This window comes from Octodon degus, unplaced genomic scaffold (genome assembly GCF_000260255.1).
Source record: "Octodon degus isolate 3935 unplaced genomic scaffold, OctDeg1.0 scaffold00291, whole genome shotgun sequence".
NCBI classification, from domain to species: domain Eukaryota; kingdom Metazoa; phylum Chordata; class Mammalia; order Rodentia; family Octodontidae; genus Octodon; species Octodon degus.
The window spans coordinates 380869-403838 of record NW_004524867.1 but is presented as its reverse complement, the minus strand read 5'-3'; the positions used below and the strand labels follow the sequence as shown (position 1 = coordinate 403838).

The following is a 22970-nucleotide window of genomic DNA, read 5'->3' as shown; positions in this document are numbered from 1 at the left end:
TTTTTTTTTTTTTTTTACTTTTCTGCAGTGCTGTTTCTATTTGCTGCCTTCATGTTACGATTTAACTATAAATACAAGAAACAGCTTAAGAAAAAGCCAGAGCCCTAGCTCACTAAGACACACTCCAGCAGTGACTGAGGACACGGACTGTGAGCACAAGTTTGCCGCTGTGATTACTTTACATGTGCATGCTACGCTGCATTTAGTGTGCGGATCAAAGTTCCAAATGGAATATCCTTGTTGGGTATCCTTTCTTTTTTTCTTTTTTTTTTTTTTTTTTTTTTGTGGTACTGGGAATTGAACTCAGGATGTTGTGTTCGCCAGGCAAGCACTTATCCTACTGAGCTATCTCCCCAGCCCTGGGTATCCTTTAGAGACAGCATCAGGTTTCCTACCAGAGAGTGAACAGTGAGGCCAAAACCATGAAGGTAAAATTAAAAGAAAAAGTGAAGCTCAGGGCTGGGGAGATAACTCAGTGGCATGAATGCCTGCCTGGCAAGCGCAAGGTCTCAAGTTCCATCCCTGGTAAAGAGGGGAAAAAAAAAAAAAAAAGTGAAGTCAACTCTTGTCATGAAATGTACAAGCAGGATGAGGGCTGACTGCCTAGCATGCTGGCCTTCACCTAGAAATCGATAAGGTAAACCCAGTCCTGTAAAATGGGCATGAAACACAAAGGAGAAGCAACTCGAAGCAGGCAAACCCCAGCCTGCTGTCTCTCTTTGGGCACCTGAATCTCTTTTCTCTGGGAAGGAATCTGCGTAGCTTTCGGAGGTATACTGTGACCCGGGGTTAGCCCATAAGGATTCTGCCCCATGGTTATTTCAAACTTGTCCACTTGGTCCAAAGAAGGCAACAGGAGGAAAAGTACCAGAGACGCTATTGCCGCACAAAAACAAGCCATAGTGTCTGAAAGGCATTTTATAAGGAAAAAAGATGAGCACTAAGCCTCCAGGGACATGCTTTGGCTGAGATGTGATTCTTATTTCTACCAGATTCATTATATATGCCTGGTGAATAGTTATCCCAAACAGAGTTCCTAAAAATGAGAAGCTTAGGAGTAAATAGTTGGAAAAAGAAAAAAAAAAAAAAAGTCGGGAGCTCCTAAGCCACTGTTTCTTTGCTTATTTCTGTACTTTTCAAGTGATTTATTTATTTATTTTTTTTTAGAATGTCCTACGTGGCCACAGGTTTGGAGAAAAACGTAAAGGAAAAACACGGATGAACATAGATTGAAATGAGTCATGCATGTTTTTTAAAAGCTACAAATTTCCAAAAATCTATCTACTTGTTTTCTTTTACCCTACAGTTATGTGATCAGATAGGATTTTAGAAATACTGCATTGGTTGGAGAATGTGGAGAAACAAAGCAGTCTCGTGACATTTAACAAACAAAAATATTGTAACCCTTCGGGCCGTATCATTTTTTTTATCTCTTAAACTGTCCTAATAGATTACGTGCGAATTGCTGTTAGCACTTTGTATAATGAAGCAGCTTTCTTAAATATTTCAGTTGGTTTACTGATTCCAATCTCTAACTCATGTGTTAACCCCGAAACGTTTGAGGTGCTTGATATCATGATGACAAAGTTGCCATCTCAAAGACAGCAAGATTAATATTTTTTTCGAATGTAAAAGACAAAAGGTGTTGTCGAGTAGTGTCTTTCATTAAGCGAATATGTTGGTGTTAGTGAGGGACATGACACCAAGATGTGTTGAAATGCGGCGTCATATAGAAATATCTGCGTAACATAATCATACTATTAGGTTACAGCGCCATGTCCAAACTCAGGAAGAAAATCAGACGGCTCTTCCAGGTACGATGAAGCACACAGACACTCGCCAAGTTTTCTTTCATTGCCCTGTCAGTTCCTTAAGCGCCGTGCCTTCAGTGTCGGCTTTAGTGTATACCTTGTGTTGGCTACAAGATGTACTGATAAAAAAATAACAATGAAAGAATGAGTGGGTGCCGTGACTGTTATGCTCATAGCTTTCATCCAGCTTGCTTGTAAGACTGAGGTATCCACAAGTCATCTCCTGTTTGCATTCTTCTGTCCATCGTACACACACATCTAACGCATCTAGAAACAGAGTGCAAAGACACAGTCGTCTCCTTACGTGGGTCACGCCTGAGGAAGTCGCTGCTCCCGCGGTCCTGTTGTGAGTACAGGCTTCCCGAAGCCACTGCACGTGATATCGGTTGACACTGGGATCTGTAAGGGCAAAACATGGGCACACAAAGCAACCTGGGGGTTACATTCCATGACGGTTGCTCAACTTTGTGAACAAAGATTGGAAATGGTCAGCTTATAAGGACAGAAGGCTCCAGTCCATGAGTGCATGGATACATAGCAGCCAATCACGGGGGTGGGCGTGCGGTCATAGTGGTGCAAACCCATTTTCCTGATGGCTGGAAAACACAGAGGAAGTCTTCCTCACTTCCACAAAGCCCTGACTTCCTCTCTACGCTCCACCTCTTAACAACTTCACCATTTCCCAATAGCACCAGGTGGATGACTACGCTGTAACACGTCAGGCTGCTTTGGGTAGACACTCAACATCTGAGTTGCAATATTACACTATTCCATGTTCTTAAAACTAGGGAAGAGGAAGAACAGACAGAAACAGCTATAGGAAGTTTTAAAAATAAAATGGCCCTAAGAAGCCACACAACCTTGGCATAATTCTGATGAGTTTATAAGACCCGAGCAAGACCCCAGTATGGCATGCCACGCTGGCCCCGCCCCTGGGCACACTGAGCCAGGGACTAAGTCCCAGCCTGGTGGCGCACACCTCTAATACCAGCACTGAGGAGGCTGAAAACAGGAGGATCCCTATGAGTCCATGCTGCTAGTGGGATCCTGTACTAAATACATTTAAAAATTTTTTTAAAAAGACCACAGCAAGTAGATGAAAGTGACACACTGCCAGTGGAAACCTTGTGTTGAAAGGTGACCGTTAAGTAGAAAAGACAAGCAGTAAATTAATAGTGCGAGGGTTGAAAATATATATTGTCATTATTGAGACTAGCCTAGCAAAACCCTACAGAGAGGCTGTAGAAGCAACTCTTTCACTTCCTATCTTAGGAGAGAATCTTCAGACATGTGTTTTTTTTTTTTTTTTGGTATTTTAAGGACGGGTCTACAGGGTGTTCAGGGTCTCACTACTAGACCGAACTCGTAGTGATCCGCCTGTTTTTTTTTTTTTTTTTTTTTTTTTTGATAAAGATGATAGTGCAGTGGAGTCACACCAGACCAGAAGCATTTTCTTCAAACCTGGAAAATCAGCTGTGAATATTTACTTCAAGTACAAGCACTATTTTAAGAGCCAGGATGTGGAGTTTGCAGGCCTAACTGATCACCTGCTCTATTTCTCATCGCTGCGTCCCAAGTCATGGGCAGGAGTGCTGAATCTTTGCATAATTTTAATTCTGGACAGAGCAGTGCGCTTTCTGTTCTTTTATTTTATTTTGGACAACAACGTGTGAAAAAAGAGAAAACGACAGACAAGCAACTCAGGGAGTATGAGAAAGGAACACGCTGGCAGCCTTGGGTTTATTCATCACCCTGGTGGGTCCAGAGGTGTAAAATAGCACCGCCGTGCTGGTGATTAACATTTTGTCCCAAATGTTCGCATCAAGGGTTTGATGGGAGCTTGTCGCGGGGGGGTGGGGGGGAGCTTTGATGTAATTGGGTTGATCTAGTGAGAACTTGCCCTGAGCCATTTGGAACCAGAAAAGAAGACCTGTAAATCCGCAAAAGTAAACAGATATAATGTAGGCACTAGCCATGGTTAGTTAGGAGAGAAATCCTTGCCTGGTGTGGGAGGAAGGGTTTCTTTTTTTTTCTTTTTTTTTTTTTGGCGGAACCAGGGATTGTACTCAGTTCGTTGCGCTTACCAGGGAAGCGCTTGTTCCACTGAGCCATCTCCCTGGCCCTTTCATTTTTATACAACAGAAATCAATTTTTAAGAAAACCACTATGCATTATCCATAAGCCTGATGTCCCTCTGTGTGTACCCCCATATTCTCCCATTCAACAGAAATCAATCCCTGGGTCTGCCATTCCGGTCCTGCCCCTGGGGCGCACTGAGACAGCGATTGAGACTGGGCATTGTGGTGTGTGACTGTAGCCCCAGCTCTTGGGAGGCTGTAAACAGGCTGATCCCTACGAGTCTGATCTAGTAGTAAGACCCTGAACACCCTGTAGACCCTTCCCTAAAATTAAAAAAAAAAAAGAAAGAAAAGAAACAGCACCACCCAAGAAGCCTCCAACTTGAATCCTACAAATCAATTGAACTAGACAGGAAATCAACAAAATCCATGAATAAGAAGTAGTTAAAAAAAAAAAAAAAGATACAGACGGTAGGCAGGTAAGCTACACTGCCAGGAGGACAGCATTCCCATAGGTGCCACAGGACTTGAACGACACTTGGCATCTGTGGTGGCTGAATTACACTACCTGTGGTTACCAGGGGTAGCCTGTGCTTAGAAATGTCACCAGTGCCACAGCAGAAATAAATTCGTAGTTCTATTTTATTGCACTCCAACGCAGTTGCTGGTTGGTATTGTGAGGTGCTTGAGGCTCTGGTGTTAGAGAGCCTGCCTCTAGTTGCAGCGGATACCACAAATGTCAAGGTTCTGAGGTAAAGATGGGATCAAAGTACGACAGACGTCCTTCGCTCAAGAACAGCAGGAGTAGCTCAGTTCGCAACACTACGACCAGGCCCACTGTGTGTGAGGACCCTACCGCGCCTCAGCACCCTCTGCAAGCTTTGCAGTGCTGTTATGTTTTCTTGGGAAGAATGGTACAAGAGATAACCTTTTTAGCTCCCTGTCCTCTTTCTGTTCTTCAGGCCGCCATGCTGGAGTTCCACGCCCTTCGTACCACGTCCATGGATAACTGCTCTCATTCCTGTGGCTTTAAAGATTATTTTCCTATGGACCACTTGTGCATTTCTATGTCCATCCACCAGGGTTACTCCTCTGATTATTAGTTGCAACTCCTAACTTGCTGCCCACTATAAAGTCTTTTCTGGACCGGCCAAATAGCTCAGTGGATTAAAGTGCTTCGGCAGAGTGCAGCGGCTGGGGTTTGATCCCTGACTGAAAAGAACCTCACCGGGCTAAAAGGAAGCTGATATTGGGCTGCACCCATTCTGGGGTCTCGAAGGGAGAATTTGTTTCTGCCGCTCCGGCACTTTGGTGAATCAATTCTGAGGTATTTCCTTCCATGATGTTCACTTACACCAATATTTTGTCTTTGGCTTCATTTTGCCAGTTATTAAGTCTGAGGTTAGTACTTTAGGTTCTGACCAGGGGACTCAATCTCTAGCTAGAGCACTAAAAAGAACATTGCTCAAGCCAATAGTGCCTAATGGGATAAGCAGCTGGCTTTCTGCATCCACATCTGTGTGTTCAGCCACCAAGGATGAAAAATATTAAAACAAAGAAATGAAAGACAAAAACACAACTAAAAAACGATACAAATAAAAATCACTACCATATAAGCTATTTACATACTATTTAAAAACATTTAATTTTAATTTAATTTTATTTTTTTACATACTATTTATATTGTATTGTTGAAACTAGTTTGTCATACTGTTTTTAACTTATTTACTTGTTATAGGGTCTCACTAGGCAGTTCAAACGCATAGTGATCCTTTTACCTCAGTCTCCTAGTGCTGGGATTACAGGCATGCACCACCAAACCCAGTTTTGGGGCCAGCACAGCACACCCAAGATTCTGAGAGCCAGCATGGCATGAGGTACCAGGCAGGGATCAAACCCACATCCTTGCGCTTGCCAGGTAGATGGTTAAACCACTGAGCTATCTCCCCAGCCCTAGTTTTGCATATATACATTGTAAAAATACTAAGTCTAGAGCTGGATACAGAATAGTTAGGAGGATGTATGGCTTCTTTTGCTTGGCTCAGTGAGAGGAAGGATTTAGTAGTAGTAGTGTTTGGACGGGATGTCCTGGCTGCTTCTTGAGCTCTGGATGACCACTGAGAAGATAACAATGTGCAATGTATTAATTATTGAAAATGTCCTATTAATCAGCTTGCAAAGTGTCTCACTGATACTTGTTTCTCAATAAATTTTTTTTTTTAAATGTAGAGCTGGAGAGACCAAATCAATCAAATGTGTCTTCTATAGTCACACAGTAAAAGGAAAGCAATAAGAACAAAATTACCAAACAAAATTAGCTAAATGAACTATTCCTTTTTAAAACTATGCTTGCTGTATAACCCAACTATTGAACTAATCATGCCCCCATCACTAGACACAAATCCACTCAGCATTAACTTTAAAGCCCAAATCAGGATCACTTTCTTGTTCCTGGCGCGAACCTGCTACCCCAAGTCCATAATTGCATTCACTGGAAAGTCCATTTGATAGTAACATAGACCCTGATACTTGCAAGAAAATATTGACGGTTTTCTGCCTACGGCTTCTATAAAGGCTTCCATGTTTAAGAACTCCAACTGGTATTTCTCCATTTATTTCTCAATTTGGATTATTTAAACTCGTGCATGTGGTTATGTGTGTATACATATATCCAGTCAACAGGTAGTAGTGAGACCCTGAAATGCATAAAGCAAAGGATGGAAGAACACAGGAAAGCATGTCTGTCTGGAAGCTGTATAAAGCCAAGCGTGGTGCTGTATTCACCAGGCATCCATGGGTTGTGTTGGGATATTAACGGAATTGCTACTTAATGGTGCAGTGCTCTGATTTTAATAAGATCTCACGTTTTATAGCATTCACACTGCAAATTGGACAATCAAATCATTTAAAAAATTTTTTAGCAATACAAAATAGATCATAAGAAAAACAGCATTAGAAATGATACAAAATTCCACCAAAGTTATAGGGATTCAACCATGGTTGGTTGCTGTACTGCACGATGTTATTTTCAAATTAGTTGTTTAGGTTACCAGATATAAACATGCACAACTGGTTTGAAGCAGAACAAAACAACAATAAAATTAAGAAGAAAAAGAAAAAACTTTAAGCATTAACTGTTCCTTTCAAAAGACCAGCAGTCACAAGTGTCTGCCTGGCAAGCACAAGGTCACAGGTTCAATCCCTAGTACTGCAAAAAGAAGAAAGAAAGAAAGAAAGAAAGAAAGAAAGAAAGAAAGAAAGAAAGAAAGAAAGAAAGAAAGAAAGACCAGCAGAAATCAATAGTACAATTATCCAGATTATCCTGCATATATGCAAAAGAAAGAAGGTTAAAAAAAAAATCATTTTTGAAAACATCATTGCTCCTTTGTCTTCAAGGGAGAAGCATTGCAGCCTGAGGCGAGGCGACTCTGGGTCTCTGCCCTGCTGCCCTGTGTGGCCACGTTTGCAGCCCTACCTACAAAACAACACCGTAGAAATCTTCACGCTTAAACACATGGGCTGCTCGCTGTGTTCCAGGCACTGTTTCAAGCAGTCTGCATGAGTAATCCTCATTTAGCCTCCGTGTAAATGTAGGAAATGATCTATCACATTTTTCCTTTAGCTCATCTCATTAATAGAATAAAAGGAGAAAAATCCATTGATCATCTCACTAGCTGCAGGAAAAACTGGGTGAAATCCAGTATCTGTTCATGGCTCAACCTTCCCAGGTCAGATCAATGGAGGATTTTACTAATCTGCAAACGGGTAGCCTCAAAACCCTGACATTAAACATCAAGCCATTATTCTCATTAGAGTCATCTTGATAGTCAAAGTCATGCCAAGAAAAGAAAGCAAATGTCAAACATCTGGAAAAGGATATATAAAGTTGCTATGAAAGAACAACATGCTACTTTATAGAGAAAGACACAAAGGAATCATTGCGTAAGACCCTGGAATTATGAAGATCATAACACTATCGCAGGGAAATACCTCACTGGCAGAAGTACCTGTCTGGCAAGCTCAAGGTCCCGAGTTTGATCCCTGTACTGAGTAAGGAAAAAAAAAAATTCACACACACACACACACACACACGCACGCACATGCACACGCGCAGCATGACTCATAACCAAGATACAAATATACAATGTATTTATAATATACCAGTAACAAAATTTAGAAAATGAAATTGAGAAAGCAGTATGCTATTTATACTAGGATTAAGATACACATACCTGGGAATAATCATACTAAAATGAATTATAGCCTCTTTACAAGGTAAGACAGAACTGAGAGTAATTTTTAAAACCCGAATAAGGTGATATACCACATTGGGGGTTGTAATAGTCAGTATTTTTAGGATGTGAATTCCCTAACCATTAACACATAGATGAAATGCAATCTCAATAAAGATTTCAGAAGGTTTTTGTGACAATTGAAGGGTGAATGTTATTCCTATAAAAATGCAAAGGCACAAGAATTGCCAAGACAATGTGAAAAGGAAGCAAAGAAAAAAAAAACAATTAGGAGATAATATTATAAAAAATATTTATACACCTACAGTGGCTAAAGCACTGGAGTGCTGTTAAAAAGTTGGAAACTACATCTCATATAAAAATTCTTCAAATTAACTTGCACATGTATGTTTAATTTAGGAGTAAGAGAGTACCTCAAAGGTCGAGAATAGTTGTTTTTTCTTTATTTTGTTATTTTAGGGAAGGGTCTACAAGGTGTTCAGGATCTCACTACTAGATTAGACTCATGGTAACCCGCCTGTTTATAGCCTCTCAAGGGCTGGAATTACAGGTGTGCACCACCACGCCCAGTCTCAATTGTAGTCTCAGCATGTCCCAGGGCAGGACTGGCACAGCAGCCCCGGGGATTGAACCCCTGGCCCCTGTGCCTGCTTGCAGACACTTTAATCCACTGAGCTGTTTGCCCACCCTGAGAATAGCCATTTTCAAATAAATGATGCCACATTAGTTGGAGGTCAGGAAGGTTAAAGGTGAAAAGATAGGCAAGACTGGGAAAAATACCATTAATACATGATTTGCAGGGCTGGCAAGATAGCTCAGGGACTAAGCACCTGCTTAGGCAAGGACAAGGACTGGGGCTCAATCTCCTGGGTGTGCTGAGCCGGCCACTGAGTCCGGGTGTGGTGGTGCATGCCTCTAATCCCAGCACTGGGGAGGTTGAAAACAGGAGGGTCACTAGAGTCCGAGATGGGATGCTCCACGTGGCAGTGGGAACACAATGGACCTCCAGTTCAAAGTCTACTGGTGGGAATGTAAATAGCCATTGCCAGGCTTAAGAACTAGTTTTGTCTTTCAATGGGCACCACATTCTAGGGCTTCAGTTCCCCTCCCCTGCCATGCTGGAAGAACCAGTTTCTACTGGAAACACTGCAGCTCCTCTGCTAAGAGCCCCACCCTAGAAGCAAGCGAAGTCTCCACCTACAGAAGTAAAGACGCAGTCTGCAGTGCAGAGAGAACCCAGGTAACGATGAAGAAGAACGAACTCATGTTTCAGAATAGATTCCTCAGCTATAAAATCCTACATACAGGAAGCCGAATTCAAACTATGCGATTCCATTTGACGAAATTTAAATGTAGGCAAAACAAACCTATGGGTTTAAAAGCCAGGAAGGTGGCCATTACGTCTTGTGGGCTTGGGATGTTTACTATGTTGGTATTAGACCCCTACATTTTTATTATCTTTAATCACATAATTTCATATTATCAATAAAGTATATTCAGATAGAGTTCAGAACCCACCCTTTTAGATTTCAACACAGCAAGGCACTTCTTTTGAAAAAGGAAGGAAAGAAAGAAGAAAGGGAGAGAAAGGAGGCATGAAAGAGGGAGGGAGGGAAGCTACAGTGGGAAAGGGGAAGGGAAAGAAGAAAAACTAAAAGTGTTTCAGTACTTCATTGCATGACTTAGTAGCATCTACCTTTTTTTAAGAAAAGAACTCTCTACTTCTCTTTATCTCCAAGCTATTTAAAGCAAATACATTTAAGCAAAAAGCATCTACATACCTTCAGTCTTTTTCCAGTAGACCTTGACTTGCAGTTGGTTGTCTTGGAAGAAGGGCGCTCCAATCTCTAGCGGGCGAGCGGGCCGTCGTCTTTGCAGAGGTGCTTGTACTGGGGTCCCACCTTTTCTAGCTTTCCCCAGCTGTTGTTCTATGAAAAAGCACAGCATTCTAACTTCCGGATTGACAATAACTATCCAATCTGATACTCCCCCTGGGGTACTGCATTCTGTCACGTGATTCATTCTTATTCAGCAGCACTCTGTTAAGACAGAATTTAGGGGAACAGCATCCTCTTTTATGCTCAATTTCACATTCTCCCCCTACTTGAAAATGCACCGGAAGAGCTAAAATTGTATTATGTGGAGTCTGCAGCATTTTGATTGGTCACCAGGTTTCAAAGATGCTTGAAGAAATAAGTGAATGTTAAAATGAAAAGAAAGATTAACAAATTAAAAAGAAATAGGTATATGTAGTTATTTGTCATTAGATTTTTAATAGGCATGAAGCAAGTAGAATAATATCAGATTGACTTCTCCCGAAACAAAAGATAGCCTTACATCAGTATTACATGGACATCTTAAGCTAATACATGGTGAAGACCCCAGACAGGAATACAGCTCAACTTCATTCAATTTATAGGACAGACCTCACCTCACAGCCACCCAGTTCCTAAGAAGGTCTAGTTGAGTCCTATCCCTCTGCAAGCAATCTGTGTATGGTTTAGATGCATGGCGGGCATTGAAACACAGAGAGATGTCAAAGTGAAGGAAGGAAAGACATGCAGTGAAGGGCAGGCCATGCAGGAGCAGCACAACAGCAGAGGGAGACGGACCAGGCACATGTATTTCTTCATCGCTCCTTCCCATAGCAGGCAGGAACTCTGTCCCACGAGCCAAGCCCCTGCTACAGCTGGGCAGCATTTGAAACAGAGGCGCCACTATCGAAGACATGGTCACAGCGGGATAGGGCTAGCAAGTCACCGTGTGCCTGTTCTTTCAAACCCCAAGACTGAAGGCTTTCTGATGAAATGAACCACAGGACTTCAATGACTACTGTAAGCTGGTACTTTGTAAAGAAACCAGGACACTTTAACAGGGAAAAGGGGGGGGGGGGAAGAATGCATCCATGTGTTTGTTACTGTTTGCTTTAACCATGAACATGGATTTTCTTATGATTTGTTTAAAAATGTTCTCAACACATTGAAGAAAGAGGACCATCTACCAGTGAGTAAGAAGGATCTTGCCTTCTAAATACCCCATGTTTATTGGGAGATAAAATGATGCTGTTGGAGAAACAATAGCTTGAAATGTTTCTTCAACTGGCAGAGCCAACTTTCATTCTTAGGTGAGGTCATTTCTTATGATTTGGCTGTGTAGGGTCAAGATCTGGCTCTGACTTTACTTTTCCCTAAGCAGTTTAGTATTAGTGCAGCTGCAGCTTCCTGGGAGATGCCCATTCCTGATGCCTAAAACCTGACTGCCTTTTCCATTTGCACATCTCTGGTGACTTTATCTCAGAAGGCAATGGCAGGGCTCAAAATACTGTTTGTCCATCCAAACATTGAAGAAGCAATACATGGTGAAGATTCCTGTGGCTAAACTGAAACAAGTTCCTCTTTCATATTCTTGTATTTTATGCTTCATATGTTTTTTTCTTTAATCTATTCTTCTAATTCATCAAAGAAGTCCTCTAGGGAAAACAGCATCGTAATTGGGTGTGGACTGCCAGCTCAGGTGTATAATAGGTACCAGCTACAACCAGAAAGAATGTGTCATACTATGGATGTGACTCAGGACTCATGGCCACGTGGCGATGTGCCATGCCTTAGTGACAGATGACCCAAAGATTCAACATGTTCATCTGGGCACATTCTCCCTGCTTCGAGGAGGAATGATAAAATTGACTTTAAAAAAAAAATGTGCAATTTTTCTGGTGCTTTTTCATGTGGTTGGAGAACTTTGGTACTATTTTATTTATAGTCATGAAACCATCTCATGAAACAAAGCAGAGGGCTGGGAACTTTTGCTGAAGAATCAGGTGGCAAGTATTTGTTTGTTGTCTCCCTCTCAAATACTCAGTGGCTGTTACATATAGCTGGAAAGTAGCTAGAGGTGATAGGAGAGCAATTAAGTGTGACTGCATGCCAATGAGATCTTATTGATTAAAAGAGGTGGGGAATGAGTATAATCCATGGTCCTTAGCTGGCACCCTCTGTGTAGCAGCAAATGCACCCCAGCTCCTATACTTCAGCTGCCCAGGTGACACTTCCTGTTCCACGTCTGCTTGCTGCTGTCTCTTTGAAACAGCTGTCACTGTAATGTATAGCGGGTCCCTATGGTACATCCTGTAAGAACCAATCAAAGGCAGCCAAGTACTCTGCTTGTTTGCAACCCCATAAAACTCTCCCTGTCTAAGCCTTCAGGGACATTTTGAGGGACGACCAACTTTCTGTCAGTGCCCTGCCGATGTTAAACAATCTGCCTCGCAATTCTGGGTGTCACTTTGGTGTTTCTGCTTCCACTGCCCCTTGAAAACGTGGATTCAATATATACTAAGTGCAATATGTGAGCACTCAAAAATATTAAGGGTCAACGTTTTCACCCAGGACACCAGGAAAGAAGTTGAGATTCAGTCCCAGAGCTGTTTTGTGTCAAGCATATCTTTCCCTAACAAATACAAAGTCTTCCTAGAGACCCACTTTCATGATGAAAGTATCAAAAAATTCCGCAAGCCCTGATACTGTGCTGTGTTCATGCTCTGAATTTACACACTGCACACAGAGAGAAATCCTGCCCTTTCACTCAAGACTTCCAATTTCTAAATTTCAAATGTTACTGTGAGAACTACATTCAATATGTCATGAGCATTTCCTGACAAGGCTATGAAGCTCACATTCTTGGAAAAGTGAAAGAAGATGGAATGATGTTGATGAATGAAAAGAATAATCCCAACCTGGGGGAGGCGGGACGTGTGAAAGAGAGTAGGGGTCCTAGAAAAGACTACACATCAACTGTCAATTTTTCCTTATACTTCCTCGCCCACTACTCATCTCACAGATATGATAGAAAGGCAATCAAAACTTAGATCAATCAGCAACTTATTTACAATGTTTTTGTTTAAGGGGTGCAAGTCAATGCTTGGAAAGGTGAGAAACACCAGTGAGGCCCCTGCTCATGAGAGTCAGTGTCATCAAGGAGATCAGGATCCAGAAGGAGGAGACAGGAACAGGATGCAGAAAATTCACTGCGTTCCAGGCCAGAGTTCAGCTTCTTTCCTGACATCATCACTGACTTAAGAGAAGTCTCTTATTTGCGCTGAAGTTGAATTACACATCTAAGATGCTCACCCAACCATTTGGGTTTCGAATTTCTTCAGTAATCTGTGATATTGAGAACTTACTAAGAGACCAGCAAGATTTAAGTGAACATACTGCTTCACCCGTGTTTGAGTTTTGTCTTCCCACTTGCCTTTAAATCTTATGCAAATTTGAATCTTTCACTGGAAATGGAGGAAAATATTTCTGTGTATCTCAAGATTGAACCATTGTTCTCTTCTGAAATGACTCGAGTAGAAATCCACGTGTGGTGGGCTAATGGTCAACTTGTAACACCCAATTGAACTCAATCACCGTGGTGCTGGGCCTTTGAAAGACTGTTGCCTAGATCGGGCATAGTGGAGCATGCCTGTAATCCGAGTGCTGGGGAGGCTGAGATATGGAGGATCCCTACAAGTCTGAGCTATGGAGTGAAACCCTTCACTAAATACATTTAAAAAAAAAAGGTTAGAAAGATTGTTGCCAACAGCATAAAAACAGAACTAGAGGGGAAGAGGGTGTGCCATTGATTCTCTGAGAGAAGATTATCATGTTGGCTTTCGTGAGATGAACTCAGCTGTTCCCAACTTTGGAGGTCTCTGGGTCCTACCTGTTGCTGAGGACAGCTTGGGCTTTCTTCAGGAAATCTCCGGTCCTTGCTTTGTCATTCCTGGCCCCAGTATAGCTCCTTCAGCCTGCTGGCACAGATCCTTCATCCCGCTGGTGTGGACCTTCTAGCTTCCACCACTGACACGTGGGCCTTTCCAGTGCAGGTCCTTGGTACAGACCTGCATGAGACATTGTCCTGAGGTCTAGGCCTCCAGCTGGACTCGTGCAGGAGATTGCTTGGGATCCAGGTCCTCAGCTGAATTCTTCAGGACTCTTATGAGTGGACAGATTTCCTATGCTCTTCTGCCTTTGACTTTTTTTTCTCATTAAACTTTGTTTTAATGGGTCTCAAAATTCTACGACAGATTTTTGGTCAAGTTGTTTCCATCAAAAAGTATTGATTTTAAAAGCTAACAACTTAGAAACTGCCCTCCCCTCCACACACACAGGTCCACAAAACATTCTCCTTTCTTTTTGAAGGTTTTACAATGCATTGTTATTATTAACCAGTCTTTCACTATTAAATTTAAATGGCCAATTGGGACAAACAGTTCTGAGACCAGTCTTCCGCCACTGATTAAGACTGGGGTGGCAGGTGTTAGGGATAATATTCATTTAGCCTTCTGAGCTTCCTGGGCAGACTTGGTGACCTTGCCAGCTCCAGCAGCCTTCTTGTCCACAGCTCTGATGACATCCACATCAACTGTTTATCTCATATCACGAACAGCAAAATGACCCAGAGGTATGTAGTCAGAGAAGCTCTGGACACATGTAGGCTTGCCTGGACCCATGTCAACAATGGCAGCATCACCAGGTTTCAAAAACTTGGGCCCGTCTTCCAGCTTCTTACCAGACTGGTGATTTATCTTTCCTTTCAGCTCAGCAAACTTGCAAGCAATGTGAGCTGTGTGACAGTCCAGGACAGGGGCACAGCCAGCACTGATCTGGCCGGGATGGTTCAGAATAATCACCTGAGCAGTGAAACCAGCTGCTTCCATCAGTGGGTCCTTTTAGCTGTCACCAGCAACACTGCCATGCCGGATATCTTTAACAGACACGTTCTCCACGTTGAATCCCTCATTGTCCCCAGAAAGAACCTCACTCAAAGCTTCATGGTGCATTTCAACAGACTTGACTTCAGTTGTGACACTGACTGGAGCAAAGGTGACCAGCATGCCAGGTTTGAGAACACCAGTCTCCACTTGGCCCACAGGGACAGTGCCAATTCCACCAATTTTGTAGACATCCTGGAGGGGCAGCCGCAAAGACTTGTCAGTGGGGCGAGTGGGTAGGAGGATGCAATCCAAAGCTTCAACAGTGTGGTTCCGCTGGCATGGCCATCTTTACGAGTGACCTTCTATCCTTTGAACCAAGGCATGTTAGCACTTGGCTCCAGCATGTTGTCACCATTCCAACCAGAAACTGGCACAAAACCTACGGTGTCAGGGTTGTAGCCGATTTTCTTCATGTAGGTGCTGACTTCCTTAACAATTTCCTCGTACCTCTTCTGGCTGTAGGGTGGCTCCGTGGAATCCATTTTGTTAACTCCAACCATTAGTTGTTTCCCACCCAGTGTGTAAGCCAGAAGGACATGCTCACGGGTCTGCCCATTCTTGGAGATACCAGCTTCGAATTCACCAACGCCAGCAGCAACCATCAGGACAGCACAGTCAGCCTGCGATGTGTCTGTAATCATGTTTTTGATGAAGTCTCTGTGTCCAGGGGCATCGATGATGGTCACATAATACTTGCTGGTCTCGAATTTCCACAGGGAGACGTCAATGGTGATACCAGGCTCACGCTCGGCTTTCAGCTCGTTCAAGACCCAGGCATTCTTGAAGGAACCCTTCCCTGTCTCAGCAGCCGCCTTCTCAAATTTTAATGGTTCTTGTGACTGCAGAGCAGATGGCCGGTGGTGGTGGACTTGCTGGAGTCCATATAAGTGAGAGTGATGATATTAATGTGAGTCTTTTCCTTCCCCATGTTGGCCTTGATTTAGCGGTGGCCTTCACTAGACCCTGTGCTCTCGAGGCACACCCATTGCGAAAAAGCTGCGTTTGACTTTTGGATACATATTATAAAATAACCCTATAAATTATGTGTCTCGTATTAAATCTATTCCCTCGCAAACCACGACTATAGCAGTAGCATACAAAATTAGTGCTACTCACGCTGCCATGCTTATGCCTGCGGCTTTGTAAGAACACTTCTTCCAGTTTGAGAAATAAACCAAAAAATGGAATAAAAATTCTATTCTGAAAGGGCATTAAATCTGTTTTATATTCTATTCTCAGGAGTCATAAATGTTAAAAGAACCAAATATATATGTATATATATTTTTTTTTTCAATGGTTGGGTTCAACATGGATGTTATGGGAAAATTTGATTTAGTTCTTGTCCAATTCAGTTTGTAGGCAGAATCATGGAAAGAATTAAGTTTGTGAGGTGAGATATCACTAAACATGTATCTTTAAAAAAAAAAAAAATCCACGTTTTGTTTAATTTTATAGCTCAAAAGATTTACAGTATTTTCTCTTAACTTTATATTTTAGGGAGGTAAAAGAACATTCCAGTTCCAGGAGGCAACCATAAAGCATTTTGCAGGGGCTGTGCTAATCTTCTCTGTATCATTCCAATTTTAGTATATGTGCTGCTGAAGCGAGCACCCATAAAGTATTTTGAATCTGTCAATATCAGAAATACTCCTTTGCCTCCAAAAGACAGGCAACTTGTCCAGTAAAGACAGCGTTATAATGCCCTACTTCCTTCAAGGGACACTTTTCTAAAAATTGCATGAACATTCAGGCTCCGCATACATAAAAATATTTATCATTAAAACACCTAGTTGACTATGGATCAAGAAAGATATAACTCAAAAAGTAATTTATATTCTGACATTTATGACTCTACCTCGTATAAAACATAATTCCCCTTGCTTATACTATAAAGTTGTAATTATTCTTTACTTTTAGCTGGCTCATGATAAAATATAAAGTGTCCTTGTGAAATCATACACTAGTATTTATGGGATTATAGATCAACATTGGGATATGAAATCCTGACAAACATTCAGCTATATCCTACATAATCACTTGTGAAGCCATTCTCCTCTGTAGCATAACCCAAGGCCAAGCAATGTGTGTTGCCGCAGATACTTCAGACTGTGCCTTTTAAGATACTCTTGTAGTACTGTTCCAAGTCTCTGTGGCAGGAAGCAGTCCTCACCATAAAATGGTCTTTGACATGCCAACTCTCATGCCTCCATGACTGGGGAAGACATTGTTCAGTTTTCAAAGATGACTTACAGAGGCTGGCCCCTCAGAACCAATCAAGTGCTGTATCCTTTTTGTCATGACTATTAGGTAATTGATGTCAAAATAATTTATTGGACTTCTGTGATTTTAGGGTCGTCCCACCTCGCAGAAAACCCGCACCTCAAAAGAGAGATCCTCTGGAACAGTTAAGCAAACGGAAACACAAACTCTTGGGAGATATAGTGAAATGACACAAACAGCATGGGAAAGATGAATAACTTCAATTGTCAGAAAATGAGGCCAACTCTCTTCTTCTCTTCCTCTTTAGCACTCACTACTAGGTCAGATGCATCCACTGAAATCATCAAGAAACTGCAGAATAGACTATAACACTTATTCAATGAAGAAACAGTTACATCCACTTGGACAACATGCATGAATTTCATTGTTACAATATGGATCTGGAATGTTCTACAAAGATCTTTGAAAGGCGATAGGACCCTTATGAGGTATGATCCACTGAGAGGACTTTGGATAATTGGGGCTCCGATACCTTCACCTTCCTTTGTTCCCTTGCCATGAAGTGAGTGGCTTCGTCTCCTCATGCCCTTTCTCGATGACATACTGTCTTTTCACAGGCTGCAAACTAGCAGATTAATTGACCGGGGACTGGAGCTTCCAACATGGCGAGCAAAAGTAAATTATAAGTTGATTATATCTGGTATCTTGTTACAGTGATAGGAAGCTGACTGACAGAAATTCTTACTATGCTGCTCAAAGATTCAAGCAATTATCAGAGCTTAGAAATGTGCTACAACAAAAAATGAACTAAAGCAGACAGGACGTAGCAGGTGAAGAAAGACCCTCGAGTTTCTCTGCAGGATTAACATCGCTAGGGCCAAGACATGCATGAGAATACCTGCCTTTGTGAATGGAGGGCTGAGTTTAGTTTAGAACATGTTCAGGTAGAGGTGGCCCATAAGACATCCGGGCAACGACCAAGCAGAGAAATACAGTGCCTCTTAGTGGAGAAATCACTGCTACACAGGAGTCACTGTGGAGGAAGGTGAGATAGTGACTGAAACCCTCCAAGCTGCTAAGGTGGAATTCCCAGAAAGCACCAGTGTCTACAAGGTATAAGCAGGAAGATTCTAGAAGTAGGATCAAGAAGAGCCATAAGAAACATCACGCCACTTGGGAGTCCAACATCAAGAAAGCAAGAAGTATCAAAGAGGAGCACACAGTTACACAAAGACAACAGCTAGCATCGATGAAATCAGGAAAACACCCATTGTGTTTAAAAATGAACAGGAGCAGATTTGGTGGGGAAAATGAGACTCAAAAACAAAGTGCTGGGCTCAAGAGGGACGTGGAAAAAGGAAAAATGGCAGGTGGAATGGAAGAAAGGTTTGCTTTTGAAATAAAATCCAATAGATCTACCAATGTAAGGTGAAGCTAAAGGCAAGGGAAGGAAGAGTTGATTCCCTTGATTTCATAAATACTGACGGTCCCATGATTATACGCTAAGGAGCACGGTAGCTGCTGTGGACAGCCAGAGAGAGGGTGCATGCTCTCTAACCAGGGCAAGGCTCCTGCTGCAGGGCTGGCAGGTGTCCGACTTGGGAAGCGACAGTCTAGATTCCAGCAGAGGAGTCTCCCGTTTGCAGAAGGAATGAGAGAAGAGAAACACAGGAGGGAGGACAGACATGTTTCACCCTTGAGGGGCTCAGCTTCTTCAGAGAAGATGGGTGTAGAACCAGACTGTGAAACATGGCTTAGCAGGAGAGAAAAACATCTGCAGTCATTCTTGGGAGGTCATGTGGGGTGCCCTAGGGAGAGTGGGAACGCAGTACTGGTGCAATGCATAGCCAGGGTCCTGTGAAAATTTGTTTGTGGGCTGGACAGTGAGCAAACTCCCGCTGGTGTAACGTCAACAATGACACGCTGAGGCTGGCATCCGCTTTTGGTTCTGGAAACACACACATATTAAATTATGGGAGCCTGCAATCCCATCCCAGTTGCTAACAGGGAAAGAATGTTGTTTATCACAGGGACCAAAGGAGTCCAAAGAGGCATGCTTATTTTATACCATAGAAGAGACTTGCACAATCAGTAAAAAAGTAAAAGTCTTGGAGGCAGCAGAGACTTAAGAGGATGTGAATGCTGGGGACGAATAAAGAGAATAGCAGTAAAGGCTAAGGGTGGAGGAGAAATGGCAAACAAAAAGTACATGGCTTTCTTGAGAGGGGAACCCAGAAAAGGAAGAAATCTGTAATCTGCTCACAATGTTTTCTGAGGAACATTTTTTCCTGCTAAATAATGGAGAATTAATTTAAGAAAGAGTGGAAATGGGAATGAAAATTAAGAGACTATTGCAAATTTAGTAGAAAGAGACAACATGGACAGATTCCACATATCACTTAAATCTAGAGACAAAGAGTTTCCTGCAGAACTGGACTTCTAGAGAAAAAGAAAAGAGGAATGACAGAGCTCTTGTCTTTTGGCTTAAGTAGTTTGGAGGCAGAGGACAAGATAATATGCTCATCGGTGGGCTGTGTGTGTGTGTGTGTGTGTGTGTGTGTGCTCATTTCTATACACACTCAAGCTTCCTTATTTATGAACTCCATCTACACACTCAACCAACATGGATCAAACACACTGGGAAAAATTCAGGCATCCTGGTACATGCCTGTACTCCCAGCTCCTCAGTCCAAGGACTGCAAGTTCAAGGCCAGCCTGGACAAGTTAGTGAGATTTTGTCCCAAAATGGAAAGTAAAAAGAGAGCTGAGGATGTGGTTTAGCGGTAGTACACCCCTGGTTTTGAGCCCCAGGACTGAAAAGAAAAAGAGAAGAGAAAAATGTCTGCACTGAACAAAGCTACAAAGGAAAATGTGCAGACTTCTCATCCTTTTCCCCTCAGCAAATGATATAAAACTATTCACTTAGCATCGACACTGGTTTAGGAATTTGAAGTCATCTAGACATGATTTAAGATAAACTGGGAGGACGTGCATCAGATACACGCAAATACTGTGCCATTTTATGTAAGGGACTTGGACATCCAAAGGTGTGGGTATCTGAAAAGTGTTGGGGCCAGAGAGAAGCCTGCGTGGATACTGAGAGGCACCTCTATTTGTGTGCAAAGAGAGATAGAGACAGAGATAGAGACAGAGACAGAGACAGAGAGACAGAGACAGAGATAGAGACAGAGAGAGACAGAGACAGAGATATAGAGACAGAGACAGACAAAGAGACAGATACAGAGACAGAGAGAGAGATAGATACACATATACATATCTACTATATATTATACAGCATGTTGTATCTATATATATAGGGAATTATATATAATATATTAAAAGATATATATATATATATATTAGAATATATAACTCCCAACATCAGCCATAATATATTAAAATATATATGTATACACAATATATTAAAATATGTAATTCCCAACACCAGACACAGTAATGTCACAAGTCTACAGAATTTCAATGTAATGAAGGAGAAGATGACCATACCGAAAAATGAAGCTGCTAAACATGTAAAAACACTTCCGCGAAGGGTTTAAGGTAAAAGTCACAGTGCACCTCGACTCACACATGAGACTTGACCATTTCCAACCCGCTCCGTCTCCCAAGCGGCCATTTCTTAAGTAGGGAGGGTGCTATCCATGTCTCTCATACTAGTTGAAAGCATCGTTTCAAACAAACCAGCTTGTTTGGCCCCTGCCTGCTCCCCAGGTGGTAGAAGATAATTACAAGTGATCACTAAATCTACCTCTGAAGAGGGAGTGTTGTTCTTCCTGAATTCAAATAAGCTTTTTGTATGTTTCTTGTCTTCTTTAAAAGCTTTAGAACAAGGCCTACGGCCACGGGGAAAGGCAGATGGACAGCAGGGTTCTGCTACATAACACATCCACATGTCCAGGACACCTGCGACAAAGGTCCCTGGTCTTGGTTTCGGTCTGTCTCTGTCTCTGTCTCTGTCTGTCTCTGTCTCTGTCTCTGTCTCTGTCTCTGTCTCTGTCTCTGTCTCTGTCTGTTTCTGTCTCTCTGTCTGTCTCAGTCTCTCTGTCTGTTTCTGTCTCTATGTCTCTGTCTCTCTGTCTCTGTCTCTGTCTCTGTCTCTGTCTTCCTGTCTATCTCTGTCTCTGTCTCTGTCTCTATCTCTGTCTCTGTCTCTGTCTGTCTCTGTCTCTGTCTCTCTGTCTCTGTCTCTGTCTCTCTCCCTCTGTCCCAGTTCTGTGGAACCTCACTAAAGGCCTCAATGAAGCAACCGCAATGAGCATTCACTTTGAACAAGCCACAAAGGGCAAGTAACCTGTCTTCCATGTAGGCTGCAAATAGCATGTAAAACTCTCCTCTTGTTTTGCTCAGTCCATGGTAAACAGACTGGTTAGGAAAAACAAAATGGAAACAAGGAAAACCAATGTGGGAATAATTTACTAACTACTCTGCAGAGCATTTCCGTAGCTTTCCAAACAATGACTGTGGCCACTGAGGAATTCTGAAGAAAACAGGCTGGCCACATTTTCAGGACAGGAAACAGCAGTGTATAACCGCTTCACTGTATGTCTGCTCCTTAAAACAAGAGGCGGGATGTGTGTAAATGTAAAACTAGGGGGCTTGTTAGATTACAGCATGGTAGCTCTCCCTCTACCACCCACCACTGGGACCCAACCCAGGGCCTACACTTGCCCTGCAAGCTCTCCATGGCTGACCATAGCCGTCCACCTGTTTTCTGCTAAGTTTCTATCTAATACCAAAATATCTCAGCAATGGATATACCTCCAAACATAAGTATTCGAAGGAAAAATTATTTTGTATGGTGTAGTTCAAAAGACATCCCGCCTGAAGTTGCTCAGCAATGGAATATGCTGAGAGAAATGCTTCTCTAGGTGTCTCCAGCACTGCACACATGATGCAGTGTGCTTACACCAACTAAGACGACTCTTGTGTCGCTAAGCAATATAATTCAGTGCATGGGCTGGCCCGTCTATTGACGGTCCCTTGGACCTACTAGGACCACAGCATCCTGAGCACTCCCAAGCTTCTCCAAGACTCCTTCTCGCACTGAATGCCTTTGCCAAAGCCGGCCCAAGAAGCAAGACAGTGTCACTTACTGCTGCTAGCAGCGCGTGTGGAAATGAAGTGCAGAGACGCCTTGGCACTCTTGAGGCGGGTCTGTCCCCAGTAGGTGACGGCCTGCAGTTCCACCGTGTAGTCGCAGTCCGGCTGAAGTCGTTCCAGGGTCACGGAGTTCTGCAGCTAGAAATGAAGAGACGCGCTCAGACGCCACGGCAACACTTCTGCGCTCTTCGCCTTCCTTGCCAGTCTCCTCCATGACCTTAAAGCTCTCTGACTTGTAGCTCAGGAATAATTTTAATGTTTGAAGCCCTGACAGTTCCTACACCTGCATAATCTGAAGGTCCGTGTCAACTAAAGTCCCCGTATGATGGCGTAGAACCCTGTTATCACCACACAAAACTGCATCACGCCCTCATCTGGCCCCCGTATGCCTCATTGTGACCTCATGATAGCCCATGCTGATGACGTGGTGCCCCTGTGACCGTATTACATCGCTTATGACCTCACAATACCCCACTGTGAGCTCATCACTGCTCCCTTATAGCCTATACTATATTAGGACTTCATATTGTCACCTAAGGACCTTAAACTACCAATTGTGACCACACAATACTTATTGCATTGTCCCCTCTCAATGCTATATTAGCACTTCATACGATCACATTATGACCCAAAAGTACTGGTTATGACCATATAATACCCCACCGCACTCTCAGAACCCCGCTAGGCCACCCTGATACCCCCCTGTGCCCTATGGCATTATGTTCTTCTTCTT

At 42.7% G+C, this 22970-nt stretch overlaps 1 protein-coding gene and 1 non-coding gene across 3 annotated transcripts in view; both read right to left on the bottom strand.

Moving 5' to 3' along the window:
• Anos1 (anosmin 1) overlaps positions 1 to 22970 on the bottom strand; it is a 209656-nt gene that overhangs the window by 10035 nt on the left and 176651 nt on the right. Inside the window, exons 8-10 of one of the 2 annotated variants that reach the window (XM_004647183.2) lie at positions 22231 to 22375; positions 9924 to 10070; positions 2116 to 2210 (exon numbers count right to left, since the gene is read on the bottom strand). In XM_004647183.2, coding sequence (XP_004647240.1) covers positions 2116 to 2210; positions 9924 to 10070; positions 22231 to 22375 — 387 coding nt within the window. The remainder of the gene's footprint in view (positions 1 to 2115; positions 2211 to 9923; positions 10071 to 22230; positions 22376 to 22970) is intronic. The other variant, XM_023707448.1, reaches the window with a different exon arrangement.
• On the bottom strand, positions 16403 to 16510 carry LOC111814322. The gene has a single exon (XR_002819340.1). It is a non-coding gene; the product is annotated as a U6 spliceosomal RNA (small nuclear RNA).